The 22,012-nt window shown below is 31.9% G+C and overlaps 1 protein-coding gene across 1 annotated transcript in view; it reads left to right on the top strand.

Annotated features, from left to right (window-relative positions):
- Window positions 1-15,161, top strand: part of LOC115879246 (homeobox protein unc-4-like) — a 141,055-nt gene extending 125,894 nt beyond the window's left edge. Inside the window, exons 3-4 of the mRNA XM_030895954.1 lie at window positions 10,785-10,989; window positions 12,195-15,161. Coding sequence (XP_030751814.1) covers window positions 10,785-10,989; window positions 12,195-12,466 — 477 coding nt within the window. The 3' untranslated portion in view covers window positions 12,467-15,161. The remainder of the gene's footprint in view (window positions 1-10,784; window positions 10,990-12,194) is intronic.
- The last annotated feature ends 6,851 nt before the right edge of the window (window positions 15,162-22,012 follow it).

Below are 22,012 nucleotides of genomic sequence, written 5' to 3'. Positions count from 1 at the left end.
AACTCCGTGATAAGCTTGGGGAGTTGTCCCTTCCTGATTTTTCGAACTGATTTTAAATCGATTTCGTTAAGAAAAATAAAATGTTGGATTTATGAAGCTCAGTTATTCCTATTATAGAGTTGTTATATGGAGAGTTAAGAGTCGTCGAGTTGTAACATATGAAGAGAAACGGCAACGTAAATATTGACATCAGAAAAAATTTAAAAAAAATTGCTGATTTAAAAAAGGCGTTTCATTTATATTTCGATTTTTTCCAAATAATTTCTGAAGTAACGTCAATATTTTGATGAAAATTAGTGTTTGGGACGTTTTTGACATGAGAAATTTGATTTTGATGTCCATATGACTCCTACTTGTACAGGGTGTACCATTTTGGTTGTTTCTATAGGGTATCTAGGAAACCGTGAGAAATATTCAAATTTTGATACTGCAGTCTCGGGTTCTTTTTTTGAAAAAAACACAATGGCGCAAACGGATCGTGGCTATCTTGATCGGTTTCGAAGCTACAGGGGGATTCTCAAATTTTGTACATTTTGAAGATGTTCGATAGTTTGTTTATTTCAACAACTACGCAATAATGAATTAAACATTCTAAAGGCACTTTTCTGTGTGGAATATAGTGGACTTTTTTCGAAACAAATATTTTTTTTAGATATTAACTATACTTATGTTTTTTTTTTAAATACAACGCCCTGTATATTTTTAAATTTCCTGATTCGGTTTGGCCTGGGCTTCTCAAAAATATATAACACTATATATTAATTTTCATGATATCGACTTTCCTCTTGGTAGGTCATGCCGAGTATTAAAGGAAACAAGCGAATATCTACTTTCAAATTAATCCATGTAGGTATTAGCAATTAAATAAATTCGAACAATACGAAGCAAATAAAAAATAAGTGTGACAGAAACAACAGAACATAGTTTAATAGTACAAAAGCTTAATCACGTGACTAAAAGTTTATATGGTATGAACTATGAACTGTACGAGTTACAGTGATCACGGTAGCACACTTTCGCGAGGATTCGCACTGCCTTCTTTTGTAATTTAAATACATGTACGGAGCTAGATGAGTTGTCCCACATTATCACACCACAGGAAATATGACTATGAAAAAGTGCGCAATAAACATTTAAGACCTATTGTTGACTAATAGTGTACTTTAATTTTCTCAACACAATTTGCATCAGGAAGATGTAAATAACTTACTTGAATCACATATTGTTGAATTCACTGAAGAAGAACTGAAAGAATTGGAGCATAAAAATGAAACTAAAGAAAGAAATGAAGATGTAGTGCTGGACACCACAGGAGATCTTTACTCTCGTTTAACTATTACTCTACACAAATGTGTTACCTTAGCACATGCAAATTAGCAAGAGATCTTTGTGGCATTGCCATCGTACATTTATTTATACATACACATTTTTATAAGTATATAATTTCCACAATTCATTACTAAAAAATAAACCAAACGAAACCTTGTAAATATTCCAAACAATTATTTTTAACCACTGGAAGAAGATAAAAATATCATCTAAATGTTTAGCCTTCTTCTATGGGTAGATATCCACCGGTAATCAATTGATTAGTATACCACTGTAGTTGTTTTTGGAAGCAAATTTGTTGCATTAATTGCAAAAACTGGTACATTTACCTCTGGAGCATATTTAGAGAGGACAACTTGGAAATATTTGGGAAGAGGTAGTAGATAGTAGATAATATTTGGGTAGATATTGGTTTGTATACTGGCTCTTTTCATTCATTCCATTACTTTTTCATTACTATACGTTATAAACATATATTTAACAGATTATTATAAACGCAATCCAAAAAATTAATTAACAGTTTAAATTACACCCAAATGAAACAAAATAATTAAATATGATAACTATTTTACTTACAGAACCGGACGCGTAGCGGCACGGAGTATCGCAACTTCTGTAGTTGCCAGGTTTACGACGGAATTGCTACTGAACCAATTTTGGTTTGGATACGCAACTACTACGACCCAGGGTGTCAAATATCCATAAATAAGAATAATTAATGGCATAATCGCCCTACGTTCAATGGATATTTTGTTTTAACGAAATTAGTAAAATTGCGGTACAAAATTCCGGACGCGCCCGCTCAAGAGTTAAAGAACATAATATCTTTATAATATGGTAACATAGGTAGTAGAATAAATTTACAAAAGATCCAGCTGTTCTCAAAATTTAAGCAAAATATCATTTTTTTGTAATTTTTCAAGTAAAATATCTCGGTTATTTTGGACTTATTTGAAAAATGGTAAAGAGAAAATATGTTTCTTTTATTGTAACCTACCATGCCTGAAAATATTTGCACTTATTTAAGACTCACCGTGTATATTACACTATTGACTTAGAATTATGTTTTAGGATAAAATGAAATTAGAAAAACATCATGGGTATTAACACAGCTTATACTAGTCCTGGCCACTTTATTTCCGTGGTCTGTATTTTAATGTAACGACAGAGATAAATATATATGACAGGTTGACAGACAGAGAGATAAGATAAAAACTGGCATACGGTGTTGCCGGTTCGTACGTGAAATAATATAATAAATGAAGATAATATATCTAAGCTATTTAATAATGCTTATTTCTCCTAGACAGTTGCTTAAGAACATGGTATAGAATATCTGCCAGTCACTCTTTACAGACATTCAGAAATAAATATTCATTGGCTTGTTCAGTTTAGTTCAGAAATAGTGCTGTATCCGTATTTTAAGGTGTAAATCTTCATTCTAAAACTATGCATTGTCACGGGCTACACGCCATTAAACAATGAGATTTTGACTAAATTCAAACAGCTGTCAATTTTTACTTTATTTACTAAACTACGGTACTAAACTATCAACTACGATTGTTTTTTTGGTAGTTTTGCCAACGACACCACGTTGTTCTGAGACCGAGACTTAAGAGTCCATTTCACTAGTCCAAAAAAGTAGCAAAATATGCGTTCGGCATTTAACGTTTTATGTAAAACTGGCTAGTTATTATTACACAAATGAAGAAGGAAATTAAAGATAAAGAATTGTACTATATTAGTATTGTAGCACATTTTTAGACGACTTCTTTATTTTTAAGATTTTGATGGTCAAACATCAACAAAATATTCCTTATGTTTGGACTAAATTTTCTCTAAAATAAAGAAATAATTTAAAATTCCGTTACAATACGGAAATAGATTGAAGTTTTGTGATTACAGTGATATATAATTTATATAGTTTTGTAACAAATTGATCGCTATTTTATGGCAAATGCTGAAGCTCTGCAAATTTTAATCAAGCAACAGTGCTCTTCCATACAAGAACCATCACTGCAGCAGATACAGCATGATGCCAATCCTTCGTCATGTTCACAAGAAATTACTATAGAATTTCCGGACCAATACAAAAATGTAGTTGCAACCTTAATCAAAGCAAGTGTGTATGGAATTTTGGGTGTGGGCAAGTGTGGCACACGACAGGATCGGGCTAAGCCTTAGGCATATTTCTGAAATATAATATATATTAGTAGTGGGAACTATCGAATGAATACTATCGAAACGTTCGATAGTTGCAATTCATTCGAATAATTCATTAGCTAGTAAGAAAACATTCGTCGAAAACTATTCGAATAAAAATTATCGAATAGATGCGTCATCTGCCTTGAAATATTGTATTCTAGTAAGTCGGCAGCAAAAACCATTCATTTATAAAATTCATTCATTTATCAAATTCATTTATTCGTCAGGATCGATTTTAATAAAATATAAACTGGATTTTAGTTGTCGTCCGGCGACGTAGGTTTCTTTCCGAGAAACCCGACAGCGGTCGGTGGCAATGCTATGAAAGAAGCCGGCATCTTTGATTTTTTGCGGTGTCAGATATAGATAAGGACACATTATTTTTTTATTGAGGTGCTAGTATTTACACAGAAAATACATTATGAAGGGCGCTGTTGCCATATTTTGGTGTTAGTTGATATTAGCAAAGAATATTATTGTTTGGCTTTAGTTAATTAAGGCAAAGTTTACAGAATATTCTGTAAACTTTGGTTAAGGTTAGTATGTCTATATATTCTGCATTTTTTTATTAATATTCTATTTACACAGAAAATACATTATAAAGGGCGCTGTTGCCATATATTCGTATTAGATGGTATTAGAAGGGTATTAGCAAAGAATATTATTCTTTAGCACTAGTTAGTTAAGGATAGTATATGTCTATATGTTTTGCATTTTTTTATTAATATTCTGTTGTTACACTCCAATATTACTTTTTATTTTGGATGTAGGAAAATGATTTTTAATGTTTTTAAGCAAAGACTGGTTTAATAAATAATAATAACAGTAATAATTTGTTATACCTATTAACAACAAAATTTAAAATCATTTAATAATATAATTTTTATTTGTTTAAGTATAACAAAATATAAACAACAAATAGAAGTCAAAAGTATTTATATTAGATCCTATTTAAAAATAATATAGTCTCTAAATGTGTGTGTGGCAACGTTGGTTTATTAAATAATAATAATTACAGAACTAATTTGTTATATTAACAATAAATTTTAAAATCATGAAATATAAACATTTATTAATTTTCTAAGAATGCAGTGTAATGGAAGGAAAATATAAATAAAAAATTAGAAATCAAAAGTATTTATATTACTTTTTATTACTTTATATTACTATTTAAAAATAATATTTACTTTTACTGGCATTTACTTAAAAAAATAAATAAAATATTTCTTCGCAAAAAACTACATGTAAGAGAATTAGCATAAACAAAATACAAATATTGTTAACTTATTTTTTTTAAATTGGCACGTGTAAAACTTTCAATTTAATTTTCTCACCCCAAAATTTGAGATAACCATTTACTTAACCACATTACTTAAATATGATTATTAAGTTCAACTAATTCATATTATTAAAACATCTAAAATACAAATATGTATTTTTAAAATTAATTGTAAGTTCATCTCATCTCTCTTAAAAATTGCTACTTCTCAAAATTTCCCATTAAAAAAATGCAATCTAACCTAATCATAATATACCATATAAAATTAAATAATTGAAAGATCGGGCTACGGAAAATCACACAAATTTTCGGAAAAATTTTGACCACTTCGGACACAATCGTCAATTAATAAAAAACTACTATTTTAGTATTTTAAATATTTTAATAAACGCAAAAATAGCATAGTATTTACAAGGCGAAGTTATAAAAATTTGGAAGAACTAATAATGCACTGACGCACACAAAAATCAAACGAATACTAAATTTCATTTATCAAAAGCATTCGATAGTTGTGGCTCGTGGCGCAACGATAACCATTTAGTCGCAGAGCGAGGTTGTCACATATGCTTTAGTATACAAATGTATGAATGATTTTATTCGAATAAAACCATTCGATAGTTGAAATCATTCATTCAGTAACCATTCGATAGTCTAATTCATTCGATCCCATCGCTAATATATATGTCCTTCGGCCACATACCTTTACCCGACCCCTGAAAGCGACTCGAACAGTACAGCGTAATAGCGGAAGAATCTATTACAGCTGCGTAGTAAGATGAGTAACTAATTGTGGAAATTAAATATCCAACCCTACCTCGCCATCACTATCTTACACGTTAAAATCCAGACCAAGCTTCTACGATGACCAAATCTGTATAGTTTTGCCAGAAAATTATAGTTATTGAATTTGTATAAATATTCGCTTAATGGACAATAAAATTTATATTCCCCGAATGAATATTCATTAAGATTTATGTCAGCTAAATCAGAAAATTGTTTTTCGCTTCGCCGATTTGCACACTACCATTAGGCAACCAAAATGCAAATAAAAATCTTGAAAATAATTAAATACTCGCTTATTGATTTTGTTACACGGAGTCCAGTAGTAATAAATTATAGAGTTTTCTTTTAATTAATAAGATTTATTGTTGTTGGAAGAATAAATTACGTTCAGCATTTTTCTTTGTATTAGTTTTATTTATTGGTTGCACACATATAATGTACTAATTTAATCTTTAAGAATATGTAATTATCCTGCGTTTTGCTAATTTTCCAATTAATATGATAAACTAGAACAATGACTTCAGATAATTGAATATTAAATATATTAATAATTATCATCATAGCTGGCTATTTTGTGCAAAACGTAGGTAATTTAAATCGTATAAAAATGGCCAAAAATATTCAAAATTTAGTTTTATCTAATAATAATAATAACTTTGTTATACAAATTAACAAAATGAAATTACGTCACAAAGGAAAATATAGTTTACATTTACATAATATATAAATTTTTACATTTACACAAAATGATCGTTAAGACAATTGACTCCATTTTAATTAGCATATTATGCTTAGTCTCGCGTTTTGAATAATTTTAAGCTTTCAATTGTCCTTAATCTTATAGGTAGCTTATTAAAATACGAAAAACAAGCACCTTAAAATTTTGATGTATTTTAAAGTTTAATATATTTTGTTCTAGTGGGCCGATTTTGATGATTTTTTTAAGCAATATCTAGTTAAATTATTTGACTTTCCAGTGTCTCTTAATTAAAAATGAAAGTTTCCATCTGTCAATTATTCGAGGGAAAACAAAATGGTGATTGATTTTAGTAAAAGTTTGAAACACCCTGAGGAATATATTAAGACAGCAAGGAATTTAAAAATTGTTTTGCCTTTTAGGTATATCCTTTCTCGCGTAGTTTGTTTTTTAGGTCATCTAAATAGCTTTATTTTTGTTAGAGATATTCGCTTTTGAAGAAGACTAAAGCCCACGGCCGCGGCTACACAGAAAGCGTTTTTTGCGTTTTTAGCGTGAAGCGTCTTTAGCGACTAAAACAAAATAACAGGATTATATAGGAGTGGCCACACCAAAAGCGTGTAGCGTTCGGCGTGTCTCGCAAAAAACGCAAATGAAAACAAATCAGTTTGTTTTCTGTAGCGTCTTTAGCGTTTTCTAAGATGATATCCCCGTCATAGGCGAACGTTATATTTAATAATACAATAAAAATAAATTAAATAGTATGCATTTTTTTTTCATTTTAGGCTATTATCTAAAAATATTTTTATAAAGAACATCTACTGTTTAGAGGATTCTAGGAATTATTCTCTAGGAAGATTCTATTAAATTCAAAAATTTGAAGGAAATGTTTGAAAAAGTGTAGTTTGAAATGTTGAAAAAGTAATAAATTAAAGGAATATTTTCTTACGCGTAAAAAACAGATTTTTATGCGTAAAAAGTGTTTTTTTCTGCGTAAAAAAGGTTTTTTTAACAGAAACAAATAGTTTTTGAAAAAATAATTTTTTACGTGCAACAAAAATTTTTTTTACACGTAAAAAATATTTTTTTTGGGTAAAAGAGTTTTTTACTAGAAACAATAAGTTTTTGACGCGTAAAAATTAGATTTTTACGTGTAACAAATAGTTTTTTACACGTAAAGAATATTTTCTTTCCGTAACTAAAGGTTTTTTACAATAAACAATAACTTTTTGACGCGTAAAAAATAATTCTTTACGTGTAACAAATAGTTTTTTACACGTAAAAAATATTTTTTTTGTGTAAAAGAGTTTTTTACTAGAAACAATAAGTTTTTGACGCGTAAAAATTAGATTTTTACGTGTAACAAATAGTTTTTTACACGTAAAGAATATTTTTTTTGGCGTAACAAAATGTTTTTTACCATAAACAATAAGTTTTTGACGCGTAAAAAATATTTTTTTACGTGTAACAAATAGTTTTTTACACGTAAAAAATATTTTTATTTTTAGTAAAAAAGTTTTTTTACCAGAAACAATAAGTTTCTGACGCGTAAAAATTAGTTTTTTACGTGTAACAAATAGTTTTTTACACGTAAAAAATATTTTTTTTGTGGAAGAAACAATAAGTTTTTGACGCGTAAAATTTTACGTGTAACAAATAGATTTTTATACGTAACAAATAGTTTTATACGCGTAAAAAATAGTTTTCTACCAGTAACAAATAATTTTATACGCGTAAAAAATAGTTTTTTACGTGTAACAGCTTCATTCGTGTAAAATAATAAAAATAGTTTTTTACGTGTAACAAATGTTTTTTTACACGTAATAATTTGACTCACTTTTATAAAATTTGTATTAAAATATCAATATTTTTGATAAACACGTGGACTGCTCACAAATACCCGTCGCGTCATTACGTATTTCTAAGCCATTAACACGTTCCGTTACAACGAGCTCGTGTGTCAGGGGCGTCTCGCTGGCTCGTATGCGAGCTCGTATGTCACGGCTTTGAATTTTTACTCCCAGCGCGCGTAAAGAAGTTTCACTCCAAAATGTTTCATAAATCATGTCCTAAAATTGCATTAGCAAATAGAAATATTTACTATTCTATTATATAATTATAATTATGTATTATATTATATTATAATTATAACAAGTACTAACCACAACACTACAACATAAAAAAAACTATACACATATAAACTAAAATTCAAAAAATAAATGGCAAATAATAATAATTATTATTTTTACACACACCGCTGGCACTAGCAGTAGATTGTGTTTGTCTCCGAATATATGCCTCGGCCCGTCCACAATTCAATCCCAGCATCTTTTATCTTCGTTTCTTCAACGCTAACGGCGCCGATCTCGCCTATCTCTTTTTCACAGGATTGATTGTTGGACGGGCCGGGAATCCACGAGCTTGCGACGTTACTAATTGACATCTTGATAGAAACTGAAGACCTGCCGCGTCTTTTGCGTGTTTTTAATGGACACAAATCAAAAAAAGCGCTTAAAACGGTAAAATCGCAAAAAGCGCTTGAGACACAAAAAACGCAAAACGTTAAAAACACTTTCTGTGTGGCCGTGGGCTAATATTTTTTCTTCAGCTGGCAAACTGAGGTTTCTTAGCGATACAACTACAATAAGTCGATCGTCTCGATTCAAAGTTCTCATACGAAGGTTTCTGGATGTCTAGCATATGAACTTGTCTCGAGCCAACAGATAATAATAATATGATTTTTCAATAACAGTGACATTACCTAAATAATAAATACTATTTCAGATGGCTTTTGACTGGGACCAGAAGCAAAGGCATGGTTTAGGAGTAAAAATTAACGAAAAAATATTAGTGGCTTGGTTTGATTTGGCGAATATCTCCAACAAAAATAAAGCTATTCAGATGAACCAAAAAATAAACGATCGACAAAAGATGCACCTAGATGATAAAGTGATTTTAAAATTCCTTGCTTTCTTAACATATTCCACAGGATATTTCAAATTTTTAAATAGCCCCTAATTCCAAATTGTATCGTGTTAACCAAATATTTGAAGTCATCGTCCAGAACAAAATAGAATAGAATGTTATACTGAACAAATTTTATAATAAAGAATCAATATTTGTATTATATTGAATATAAAGGATTAATAATATATTGGTGAGTTGAAAGATGGAACTACCAGAGAGTATTATATGCCAGCAGACTAAGTACTGTAATGAAAAGTTGAATGTTTGGCCAGAATTATAAGCGGAAGTGCGGTATATAAATAGATGGATTCTAAAACATTCTTATGTTAAGGTTATGAGCTCCTGAGAGTACTATAGTATCAGCAAAGGAAAACTGAAAATCCTTAGACCTCAAGCTTCTCCAGCTTCTGCACATTACAGAAAGTCCAATTTATTTAAGAAAAAGCTCCAGCTTTTCGAGCTTTTTCTTTATCGAGTAGGTTAGACCCAAAATTTTTCTCTAGACAAACCCAAACTAGACCAGACAAACCCAGTTTATCACGCACTCAGCGATGCGCAACTGCACAATAGTATCGCCATAGTATAAGGAAAATAGTAGCTTTACTCCTTGTCAAATCCTTTGTTCTTTTTCTGCCACTTTATATGACCTTGTTCTCGCGTCCCGTGACCACTACGCCCCGTGACCTTACGCCATAGTTTCACAGAGATGTATTTAGGAGAATGAGTTCACAATAAAATAAAATAAAAAAATTGATCATCGAGTAAAAATTTGCTTGAAAACAGAGTTTATTCACATTTGGTGTAAGTAAAAATTCTTCTGTATCTGAAAATCTTCTGATGGGAAGAAATGCGGAAAAAATATATAATGACATACATATTTTTATATTATTATCTATTTCAAAGGTTTTCTGCAAACTTTTTTTTTTTAATTTACAAGTTTAATTTTAACATTAATGTGTTTGTTTTGTAGTAATATATTGGTTAGGTGATTTTCATTGGATAACTAATACATTGAACAACACATTGTACAAAATAATAAAATGACATATTTAAAATACAATAATAGGTAATAAACATTACAGAAATTTCAAAAGAGAAAAGAAGCAAGAACAATGAGAAATAGTATCACTACTTTCTCACGTAATAAAAGAATACTTTTTTAGTTATTGTTACCGAGTCCCGAAGGTACCGAAAGAACCGGGAATTAATAATTTCGATACCCAGTTCTTTGATATCTCAAAAGAACCGGGAATTTCTGGTTCTAAACCATATTATGAAGAAACTGGTTACCATATTATCAAGAAATTATATTTTTTAACTAAAAACTAAAAAAAATGACCAGGTACAATGTACAGGTATACATTCAGTAGTTTTTACGTGAAAGAGTATCAAAGATCTATACATACAAATAAACTTTCGCGTTTGTAATATTAGTAAGGCTATATTTAGTGACATAATACAATTACTAATGGGGAATTAAGTCACAGTAATAAGGTAGTCGCTAATCGATTTTCATTGTTCCAGGTTTGGTTCCAGAACAGAAGGGCTAAGTGGAGGAAAAAGGAGCACACGAAAAAAGGACCGGGTCGGCCTGCCCACAATGCCCATCCTCAGTCCTGCTCTGGCGAACCCATTCCTCCGGCAGAATTGAGGGCGAGAGAAAGAGCGAGACGTCGGAAAAAGTTGCAGAAAGCTTTAGAACGACAAGCAAGAAAACTCAGAGCAAAAGGTAATTACTTATGGATTTTATATTCTACTAGCCGGTATCCGCGTCTTCGTTCGCGTCGAATTAATCATTTGTAATGGTGATGATAAAGCCAAGCATGAATTTCCATTAACATACAAACTGGATAAAGATTTTATATACTGGTATAGATTTGAGGGGCGTTTTCACCCTCTTGGAATTTGAGGTCTTCTCTTTAATCGGAAGACAAGTTAATCGGAACATTCAATGAAAAATAATGTTGAAAAGAAAACATGTATCGTTGGAGATTAAAAAGCGAGAGAGGCCATTTAAAAAAATAATTCGCAAAATGGATATTTTCGTGTATCCCAAGGGTGGCTTCAAAAGATTAAAAAACGTTTCTATAAATAATCTTTACGAGAATACCTTTGTGGTGTTTTCATTTTTTGGAAAAAATCCAGGGTATTTTTTCAAGAAATGAACCCCCTCAATATTCGTTTGACCCCCTCAATTCAGTTGACTGTCATTGGTCAATAACTAAACATGGAGAACTAATATTAGTTTTTGATATCAATATAGTTTAAGCATCGCACGATATGATTCCAAATCATCATATTATTTAATTAAAAAAACTTCGTAGGCAAGCTGCATTCCAAAAAAACAGAAAAAGCAGAGAGATAAAAGCTTTTCTAACTTCACTCAAACAATTAATGTAAAAATTGCTTTATACAAAACAGCATGTTTCTTTTTTTATTTGATAGTTTTCTTCCAACATTTATTAACTACATGTTTTAAATATATTTTTTCTTATGCTTAAATATTAATAATAGATAGTCACAAATCCAAAAAAAAAAATATTGTGTTTTGTGTGAAATTATTGATGAATATCGATATACATATATTGAGTAAAGTCCCGCCTATTCCATCAGCTCCTAACTGACGGGGTTCTATTATTGACGAGTCTGTTTTAATTTTTATTATTATATGGGTTAACTATAAAAAATAAAGCTTAATACAACGTGGTTGACTTTATGTCTCTCTCTCTGAAAAGTTTTGAAATTACTTGGCCAATATCATTAAATGGAATAAACAAAAATGCTCTTGAAATGGATACAGTAGTATGGGATGTTATGTTTAAGACGTAAATATAGTTCGAGATGAATCAAAGTTAGTCGAAAACGATTAATTTTAAGAATAATATTTATCTTCAAAGAAATCACATTCTAAACTGTTTTTCTTTTTTTTTTCAGGTATCACGGTGGATCTAGTGGCTCTTAAACGCGAATACCTGGCCCAGAGAGGCACCGACGCTATGGACAGTGATAGTGACATAGACGTGGTCGGCGATTCGGGAGCCGAAACCGAAAATTTCGGTGACAATTCGATGTTCGCGTCCTCGATCACAGATAGCAGCAGTAACGGCGTCGATCTTACGTCGAGCACGAACGAACTCCCCGACGAAAAAATCCGACAACGACCGAATCCCTTCAGTATAGATTCCCTACTGAATAACAACACTTGAACGCGCCCCGACCCTGTTTTAGTGTCGGGCAGTGTATATGGATCCTAGTGGTTTTTGTTCCGGGCATTGTATTAATTTTCGTTTTACGTTAATAGACCTATGTTGCAGGATTTATGGTGGCTTTAATATTCATTGGCTGTTACTGAAGAATCTCCAAAACAAATTCTTAAAATTTAACAGTTCTGTTTTTAGTAACTGATCAAAAAATCATTACAAAATATCAGGGGCTGACTATCTCACTTCTATTTAACAATCTAACATAAGGCAAGATCACACGGTCCAAGTGACTTGGACCATATACACTTTAATGTTGCAATATAACTGTACTAATAATAATGCTGTACGCGTCTTACTTGTACGCTGTTTTATAATATTGAATGTCTTATCTAAGCCGAGTTGGAAGGCTTTTTAACATCAAAGTAGGGTAGCTCCTAACATACTTTGATCCGACGAAGTATACCAACTCGACCTGGATAAAACAGTTGATATCATACAAACAGCGTAAAATTGAGACGCGCGCATATAAGTATATTTATATTGTCGCATCTGGTTAACTTGATCCAAATTACACTTTGGATCGTGTCAACCGGCTTATAAATACAAACTTTCCAGCGGCGAATCAACAGTTCTCTCTAAAACTCTAAACAAAATCAATGGTTATTGGCAAAATTTACGTTTATTGCACGGACAAAATTTGTAATGCTAATCTCATGGAGTGCTGTATCTTCTAGTAAGAAGAAAAAAGAGAAAATTTTCCTTCTTCTAAAGACCTTCTTCTAAAGAAGGAAAATTTAATCGGACTAGCCCTCAACAACTTGTAACCGTATAGCTGTTGAGTCCTAGGCCGATTATTTTTTTCTTCTTTTTGTATATTTCCCTCATTATTTCAATTTCTGTTCATCTTCTAGTACATTTAATCTAAATAATAGAAAAATCAATTAAACTGACTTTGACCTTTTATATTTAAACGACACCCTTCATAGTTTATGGTTGGTATTAACTGATTCTTTTTACACTGTAACGGATTCTTGTACAGTATAGAAAACAAACCCAGCTTGTTCTTTTTCTGGGAAAAATTAAATAACTTTCTGTTATAGGGTTGAACCCCACCGCTGCCACCAATTTTATGTAACAATTTTTTTTGTAATAATAAGTAGGCATCGAAATTCAATGTTCACATGTCCAAGTGCTGCCACGCTAAAATAATTAAATATATTTTATGCTATAATAATAATTAAGATCAAGGTCACGCTATTATCAAAGACATTTTTATTACAACGCCGACATTATCAGTTGTTGTATCAAACGTTAGAAAATGCCTCAATTTTTTTTTATAATTTTTATAGACCAGTTGACTATGGCAGATAATGACGATCAAGTGCAAAACCAAGACTCCCTTCTTCTTGGTCTTGCCACAAGATTCGACTTAAATGGTTCGAAAAAGAGGGGCGTATTAACTAGTAGAGGAATATTAGGTATGTTTCGATAAAGTAAAAATTGATTATAATCGATATATCAAACCGCTAAACCATAGGTTTTAAGAGAATTAAAAAAAAATATTTTTTGGGCTGGCAATTGCACAATTGCAACCCATATCTTATACGAGACAAGTCAAGACAATAGAGGATTTTAAAACTTCCTTTTTGCTTATATGTATCAAATTATCATTGTGAAATTGATGATATTTTGATATTATTGAATCAAAATATTAAAAAAGTAGCTTCTTATAATTCCGAAAAATTACCTAAACAATAAGCAGCCAAAATATAGTAAATTGTCTAGTAAATTTTGTCTAGAAATTAAAAAGTATTATGAAAATCACTTGCCATATGTTATCAACACCATTCCTGCAATATGGGCCTATTTAACTGACTGTAAAAACTATGAAACGTTAATACTTAAATTATACGATATAAATTTTTGTTCCTTTTTTCTACTTAACACGCATCGCATACTGTATAGCACTAATATATTTGGTTTTAATATGTTTATATTATAATTATTTACTGTTAAATATCCTTTCTTATACGGGTAGAGGTTACTATATAAATATTATTGTATAAAATTTTAAAAATTTTATTTTTCTTACAAAATTGTTAGGTCCAGTTAAATACTCTCGTGCAATATTATTTTTACAAAAGTGAATTATTTAATTTATTTGAAATTCGTGGTGTTACAATAATATTCCAACATATTTTCACAAATTTCATACAAACAATTTGGGACACCGTATTATCTGTTGAAATTAAACAATTAACTTGAGCACATATTTACCAGCTTTCTTCACACCAAAAACATTTTTTTAAATTAAGCCTCACTGTGAATAAATAAATTTAATATCTTTTTAGCTAGAAACTTCCGTACTATTTATATTTTTCTACAATTCTTTTTGTGATAATTCTTTACATTATATTCTATAAAAAACGTTGTAAATATTTTGTAAACATATCTTTAGATTTAGGCGAATCCCTTTTACCTATTTAACTTATTTTCTTGTATATATATATATCGACAAAATGTAAATGACCCTGTGTATAAAATGCCGCCCATAAGACAAAACGATGCTGTATTTAATAAAAAAATATAAGTACCTTTAAATTGTAATAACTAGTTTTAATTTTTCGAATACAGAGTGTTGTGGCTAAAACCATTCCATTACGGATTGTTACGTTTATTTATGTATATTTTAATGAAACAAAAAAGAAAAATGTTAGCTAGAGCACCCTGTATAGTGTACCTAATGCAATATGATGGTTTAGAAATTGACAAGTTCTTGAATTTTACAATAACAAAATACTTTTCCTCAAAAATGTAAATACGGCAGTCATACATCATTTGTATTTTTAGGTTTTCAAATATTGTAAACAATTATTTTATTCAATTTCTGAAAAAAGACATACAACGAAATAAGATGAATGTTATGACATTTTAGAAGAAGTAATACATATGATTTTTGTCGCTGCAAATATCAAAGTAAAATAGATTGAAAACAAATACACTATTTATTCCATAAATTTGTTGTTTTATTCTTGCAACCTTCTCCTATTTTAACATACCACAGCTAAAAAGAGGCCAGGTCTGAATGTTAATGTACAATAGCTATTTTAACTGCATATTAGGCTATACCGGGCAAATTCCAATTTAGGTAACTTTTATTGAAATTCAAAAATTGTTCTTTATTTTTAGAAAATGTTAAATATATCAAAAACCTTTCATTTTAGTCAGATATTTCTCTAACGAAACTCATCTTTATTTTTCTCCTAGAATCCAAAAATCAATTAATATATAGGGTGTTCCATTACAAAAAAGACACAACTATGATATGTAGTTTTTTTGTCCCATCCATTCCGTAGCTACCGCTTCACAAATCGTGATGATTCTTTTTTAAATGAAAGGTATATATTTGCAGATTGGTTATGAAGCATTTTTGTATCGTTTAATCTCTATCTGTTTTTTTGTAAAACGAATAAATATTAAAAAACACCTGATAAATACCTACCTATTAATTAGCCTGTATGTATTAGCGTTGAATTAAGAAATAAGAAGATACGCAAACTTATGAGCGATTTCGTGGCTCAAAACCTGTCCGAGATGTAGCTGGCGATACCGACACCTGTAAGAGATTTAGTTTAGCTCTGTGCCGCTGCGCGCTGATAGTTGTTTACAGCGCAGCGGATAAAGAATAATGTACCGTAGATCTGCTTTTAGTCGACAGAGTGGGTGGTTGTCGGAGTCAGTGTTGCCAGAACTACGGATTTTGCAGTACAGTACGTTAATAATACGGATTTTCTATCATTAAATAATTTAATATAATATTATATTATTAAACAAAGAATGGCGTTAGAGTTTGCTTGGAAATGAAGATCGCTGTTATTTCCTATGTAAAATATTATGGTAAATGTCCATAGTTCATCATTTCCAAGCCAACTAAAAGACTTTTTTCAATCATACGCAATATTCAATACCTAGTAATGTAGTAACAGAATTTTTATTTTTCTTGTTTATTGAAGTTCAAGAAAAACGCGGATTTTTCATCCAAATATATTTTCGTCAAACGTATTACAGATATTACACATTTTAATTTGGCAACATTGTCGCTTTCAGTTTCACACGTCTTCGATATGCCTTCAGTAGCCGAATTAGAGAAAATGAGTATTTTATGAGTTGGCCGCAGAACGAATAGAGACTCCACCGTACAGCACTTGAGACGTAAGGGGAAATCAAATCAGCTTTGTCAACAATTTGTCCATTAAGTTGCGTATCTCCCCAATTCTTTCAATCGACGGTTAATACCTAGCTAGTGAGAGTAACATTTTACTAATATTATTACTAATATTACTAATACTAATATTACTCTCACTAGCGACTGCCTACAATTACTAGTAAAAGACAACAGATTTCTTCAAAATACGATATTCACTAGTCCAACGCGTAATTATCAGAATTCCGATTTCTACTCTGCATATTAACTGAATAAATGGACGTAAAGATATTTATTATTGATATATCGTGGTCCCCGATTCCTTATTTGTTGAAAAATTATGGCGTGCAGTTTAGATTTCCCAAGACGAGCTGCTGGATTTGTGTGAGCAAGTAGTAACAACGGATTAGAGACGCTAAATCAAAACGAAGGTGAAGGAGCAGATGATTTTACTAAAACACTACCAACAGTCACTCTTAATACCAAGACCGTGCACTATAGCCTCCATGAACTGAATTATAATCGTTCCCTATATTAATTTTAATAGTTTCCATTAGAGGTGTGTAGTTCGTGAACGAACTAGTTCCAGTGAACTAGGTATTCCGATCCCGGAATGAAAGGAACTAGTTCCGACGGCGACGGATCTGTCAGCGCGATCGTAGTCTGATGCTAGGCAGGAGTGGGGAGTGCCAGCCCTATGTCACCGGATCCGGATCTAGGGAAACTAAATAAAAGACTAGTTTACGTACGGATCGGCCAGTGCCATCGTAGCCCGATGTTAGGCGGGAGTGGAGAATACCAGCCGTATGTTACCTGTCCCGGACCGAAAGGACTGAGGGGAACTAGAGGAAATAATTAAAAAACTAGTTTACGGAAAGCTATTCAGTCGGCAGATCCGAGATATAATACAAGGCTACGACGCCAGATTCGGCCTTGTCTATTGCCACAGCCGGCGTAATTACCACAGAAAATTGTCGTAAATACTGTTTTTAGTTTGTTCTTTGAATATTTTATGGGAATGTTTCACTTTGAGTCCCTAAAATTAAGAAATATCTTATAAAACGAAGTAGATATTCTGAATTTTTAGACAAAAACAAAAGGCTTGAAGTGAGGAAAAAAGTAATTTTTCGTATTATTTGCTCCAATTGATTTGTGATATAGTCTCTGACTCTGATTTGAGTTTCTTCTTTAATTTTTTGACTGCAATAAAACTTACCTATATGTTTGTAACATACGCAGTTACACGTCTCGTTATATTTCGTACATTAAAAAAATTATACAGATCATACTGTGAATAGTTCTGACTGACAACAAAATCCATTAGCAAGCAACGGGGATGTCAAAGTTAGTCGGGAACTATTGTGAACTAAAGACCTTGTTCAAGGAACTATTTCTCTGGAGGCACTAGAACTAAGGAACTAGAATTTTCATCTCTAGTTCCCATTTAAGTATTATTTAATGTTATTGCAGTGATTTTAGATTACGATCCAAACAAATGTCAAATACTAGTCTTTATTAGTCTTAATAAAAATAATAAAGCAAATTGTGTTTTTTAATAAAACCAAGGCATTTATAGTCAAAATAAAATTTTTGAAAGATCTCACGGGAGATGATCCTCGCGTAGTTTATGGATGCCCCCTTAAGTATAAAATTCTATCTATTAGGAGTAAATACTTTTACCGGATATTCTCTGTCGTCCTCGATTCCATCTAGCTCGATTTTATATGATTAACAATGATTAGATTATAACTTTACAAATTGTATCGGCAAATTAGTGTTCTTCTTTTAAATTTTCCAATTTCTAGTCCATTTCCAAAACGTCAAAAGATCTATAAATCAAATTCTAATCGAGCTTTATTGGTGCAGGTGAACAACTTAATCTAACCCCTTGTTCTGGAATAACAGTCCGGACCTGGGCGTACATATAATTCTATTTTAAAGCGAGGTGAATAGTAAATTAATCTTAATTTAATCTCGGCGCTTTTATAGGCAGAATTATGGCTTGTTAATTATACCTTACAATTATTTATTATTTTAACGGCAAGCGCAAGAGAATTATAACAAAAATCTTCGGTAGGTAGGCCTTTTTAACTAACTTTTGCCGGCCGGACATGCGAGGTTGCCGTGATTAATGGCTGGAACGTTGACCTGTAATAATTCAGACGTCGATATCGCGTAATTATCTTTGCCAAGTCCGACGCTGGACGATGGAATTCAATATTCGTACGTATGAAGCAAATTAATGTATTATTATTTTTGAAAACTAATATGAAATGAACTTAGATAAGTTTTCCGATATTCGTTCGATAGTCAAACATCCTTAAGAGTGATCAACTCAGTAACTATCAATACGAAATTGGTTAAAGAATGCGTAGAGAAGCTGAACAAATGAGGCAAATATAATAAAGTCCTTCTACTCTCGGTGCTAGTCCTCCAGGGGATAGAAGGCAATAAAAAAGCAAACGATCTAGCTAGAAAAGGAGCGAATACTCCCACTAACTGGACCAAAATTGTTCTGCTTCCCAAGTGGGAACCAACTCAAAGTGGAACTCAAGGACTTGGCAGCCTCTAACAGTAACCTGAAATGCAAATCCTCCAATGGTCTAAGACACTCTAAGAAATTTCTCAGAACTTACGACTAAGAAAACTCAAAGATTTTCCTTCTTAAGTAAAAACAATCTTCAGATTGTCATGGGGTTTTAATATGACACTGTCTCCTCAACGCACACATCAGTAGATTGAACCTAAGAAACAACAGCAAATGCAGATTCTTAATGAGGAAAATGGGGAAACACCAGAACACCTTATCACTGAGCGCGCCGAGACGACAACCATTCGTGTCTTATACTTTGGTACGGAGATGGAGAACTAACCTCTGTAAAACCGTCTTAGATACTGGCTTTTATCAAAGCTCTGAAACTGTATGTTCATGTATAACTCAAGAAAGGAGGATACAATAGATCTGTAAGATCGCGGTGATTATCACTCCTCCCATACCATTCTACATTCTAGATAAGTTTTAGAGTGTATGAGTTATAGGTATATTTACGTAAGGGTTTTAGTTAAAGTCCAAAAAATTATCGATAATAATAAAAATCATTTTCTTTTGTACTCTTATTTGGACATAGTTTTCTATATGATGTTAGTATTTGAAATGGATGTTTTTTGAAATGGGTCATTTTGTTCTATTTATGTGGGACCTCTTCAGGAGAGAATAAAATCAAAAACACAGCCAGTAATCTAATTTGCAAATAATGTTATCAAAAGCAAAATTAAATAACTAACTCAATACTCAGTGTTAAAAGTCATTTCAATAAGTGTTTATAACAATCTATATGTGTTTATAATATCAGAAATATTTTAATTTCTATTGGTCAGACGACTTCACATTGGTTATAACGATCTACACATCAAACCCATCCCGAAAAGAGCATCAGTTGCTTTCCATCCCAGCAATATCAATAACCATTATGTTATGTTATTTCTAAATAACTGTTGTAAAGTAACAGATAGTAAGTAACAACCCATCTCTCATTACAAGACGTTTTTGAAAATATCGATAATGTTGTGCTTTTATGTACCGTTCAACCTTTGGTTCAACTATGGAGGGCGATTAGAACATAGAAAAAAACTTTTTAAATCCGATATTAAGTGTTATTTGGTTAGTGCTGTAAAGGAGAAAACATTCTCATTCGTGACGAGGGAAAGATCGCGAATGACGATCATTATTCGGGAAAGTTTCCCTATAAGAGCACAAGTATGAACACAAACATTATAAGCAAATGAGACCGTTCCGTATAAACTTTTTTGCGTTTTGTTAGTTGATTTTTTATTTTTTAGGCTAAATAGCATAAGCTTTCTACAAAAATAGTAAACACAGTGACAACATAGGAAACTTACGGCTAGGTTTTTACCGAAATTAGCAGTTGGGCGGTTCTTCAGCATACTATTATAATCTAGATTTAACCACTTTTTTGGTTTTAATTTCCAAATTGTAGTATGTTGTGTTGCTAGTTACTCTGCAATATAAATATGCCTAGAAAGAAGGGTAACGTGTTCTGAATACCTTCAATTCTGGTCTCTCACTCTTATTCTCAAAATGTTTTCGTCTTCTTATTCTAAATGTTCTCAAAATTCTCATTCTTCTAATAATACGGAGAAACTAAAATTCAAAATAAAATTTAAGAAAAATAACTGAGATTCCAACCTCTTTTATTTAAATAAAATTTATTTCTAATGAAGCTAACATACAGAGCGAAACGCACGCCCGTTGTTAAAAGTAAAAGTGTTTTTGTGTAATGTGGTGAATTGGTGCTTTATTTTGTTGCCTTTTAACATTTAAAAAAAATGGCGTTGGAAAATGGCGTCTAGCTGCAATTTTGGCATAACAAAAACAGTAATGTTTTAACAGTAATAATAATGTAACAGTAATGTTTGCTAACTGTAAAGTTAGCAGTTGGTGCAATCTTTACCTATACTGCAATACACCAAACCCTTTAAATTGTGTGTATTGTGGGAAATTACGACCTGCTGAGAGTAGATTTTAGCGGAGCAGGAGTACGGATACCTCCTACTGCTCCACAAAGGATTTACTTCAGAGGAAGCAAAAGCGAAAACACTTTTCGAAAAAGGGGGAGAAAAGGCACCAAGAAACAGCCTGGCGCATCTCCACCAAAGACCAAGAGAGAGAGCGAGAACCTCTCACCTCTGCTACGGCAAGGTGAGAAAAAGCCAGGGTGGAAAGCCGTCTCCAACACCGGGAAGTAAGCAGGTATGTTTCACCAGCTTTTTCAGAACTCCAATGTAAGGACATCGAGTTGGTGAGTCATCAACTCTCTTGACCTCAAATCCAAGGAGGCAATAGAGAAAAACAGATATATCCTCTATTATAGATTCGGGACAACACCGGTATCAGGTATAGGGAGAGACAAATCTTCCAGCCCCCACCTCACGGGTACCTCAGCCAGAGACAAGCTCTTCGACTATGAAGGGCAAGGAGGGCTACCTAACCAAACCAAACCCCTACCGTGAAAGGGGGTATACCCTCGTAGGGAGTAGATGTCCACTGAGGATGAACATCTGTTGTCAGAGAAGGATGGGATTTTTTATGTCACCTGTGTAACAGGAAGATCCTCATATATGATGAGTTATGGACAGTATAACTCAAGAAAGGGGGACACAATAGATCTTTTTTTTTAAGGTCGCGGTGATTAACATTTTTTCACTGATTCTACATTGTGAGGAACAACTGTTTTATTTTGCTTAATAAAAACTCTCTTATATTAAAATACACTTCGGTCTTATACGAGAATACGAGTATGTGCGTGCAAAATTTCATCGCGATA

The sequence above is a fragment of the Sitophilus oryzae genome, unplaced genomic scaffold, assembly GCF_002938485.1.
Source record: "Sitophilus oryzae breed Bouriz unplaced genomic scaffold, Soryzae_2.0 scaffold_1576_pilon_pilon, whole genome shotgun sequence".
NCBI classification, from domain to species: domain Eukaryota; kingdom Metazoa; phylum Arthropoda; class Insecta; order Coleoptera; family Curculionidae; genus Sitophilus; species Sitophilus oryzae.
Note: the sequence above shows the minus strand (reverse complement) of the source record. Positions and strands in the feature narration are given on the sequence as shown.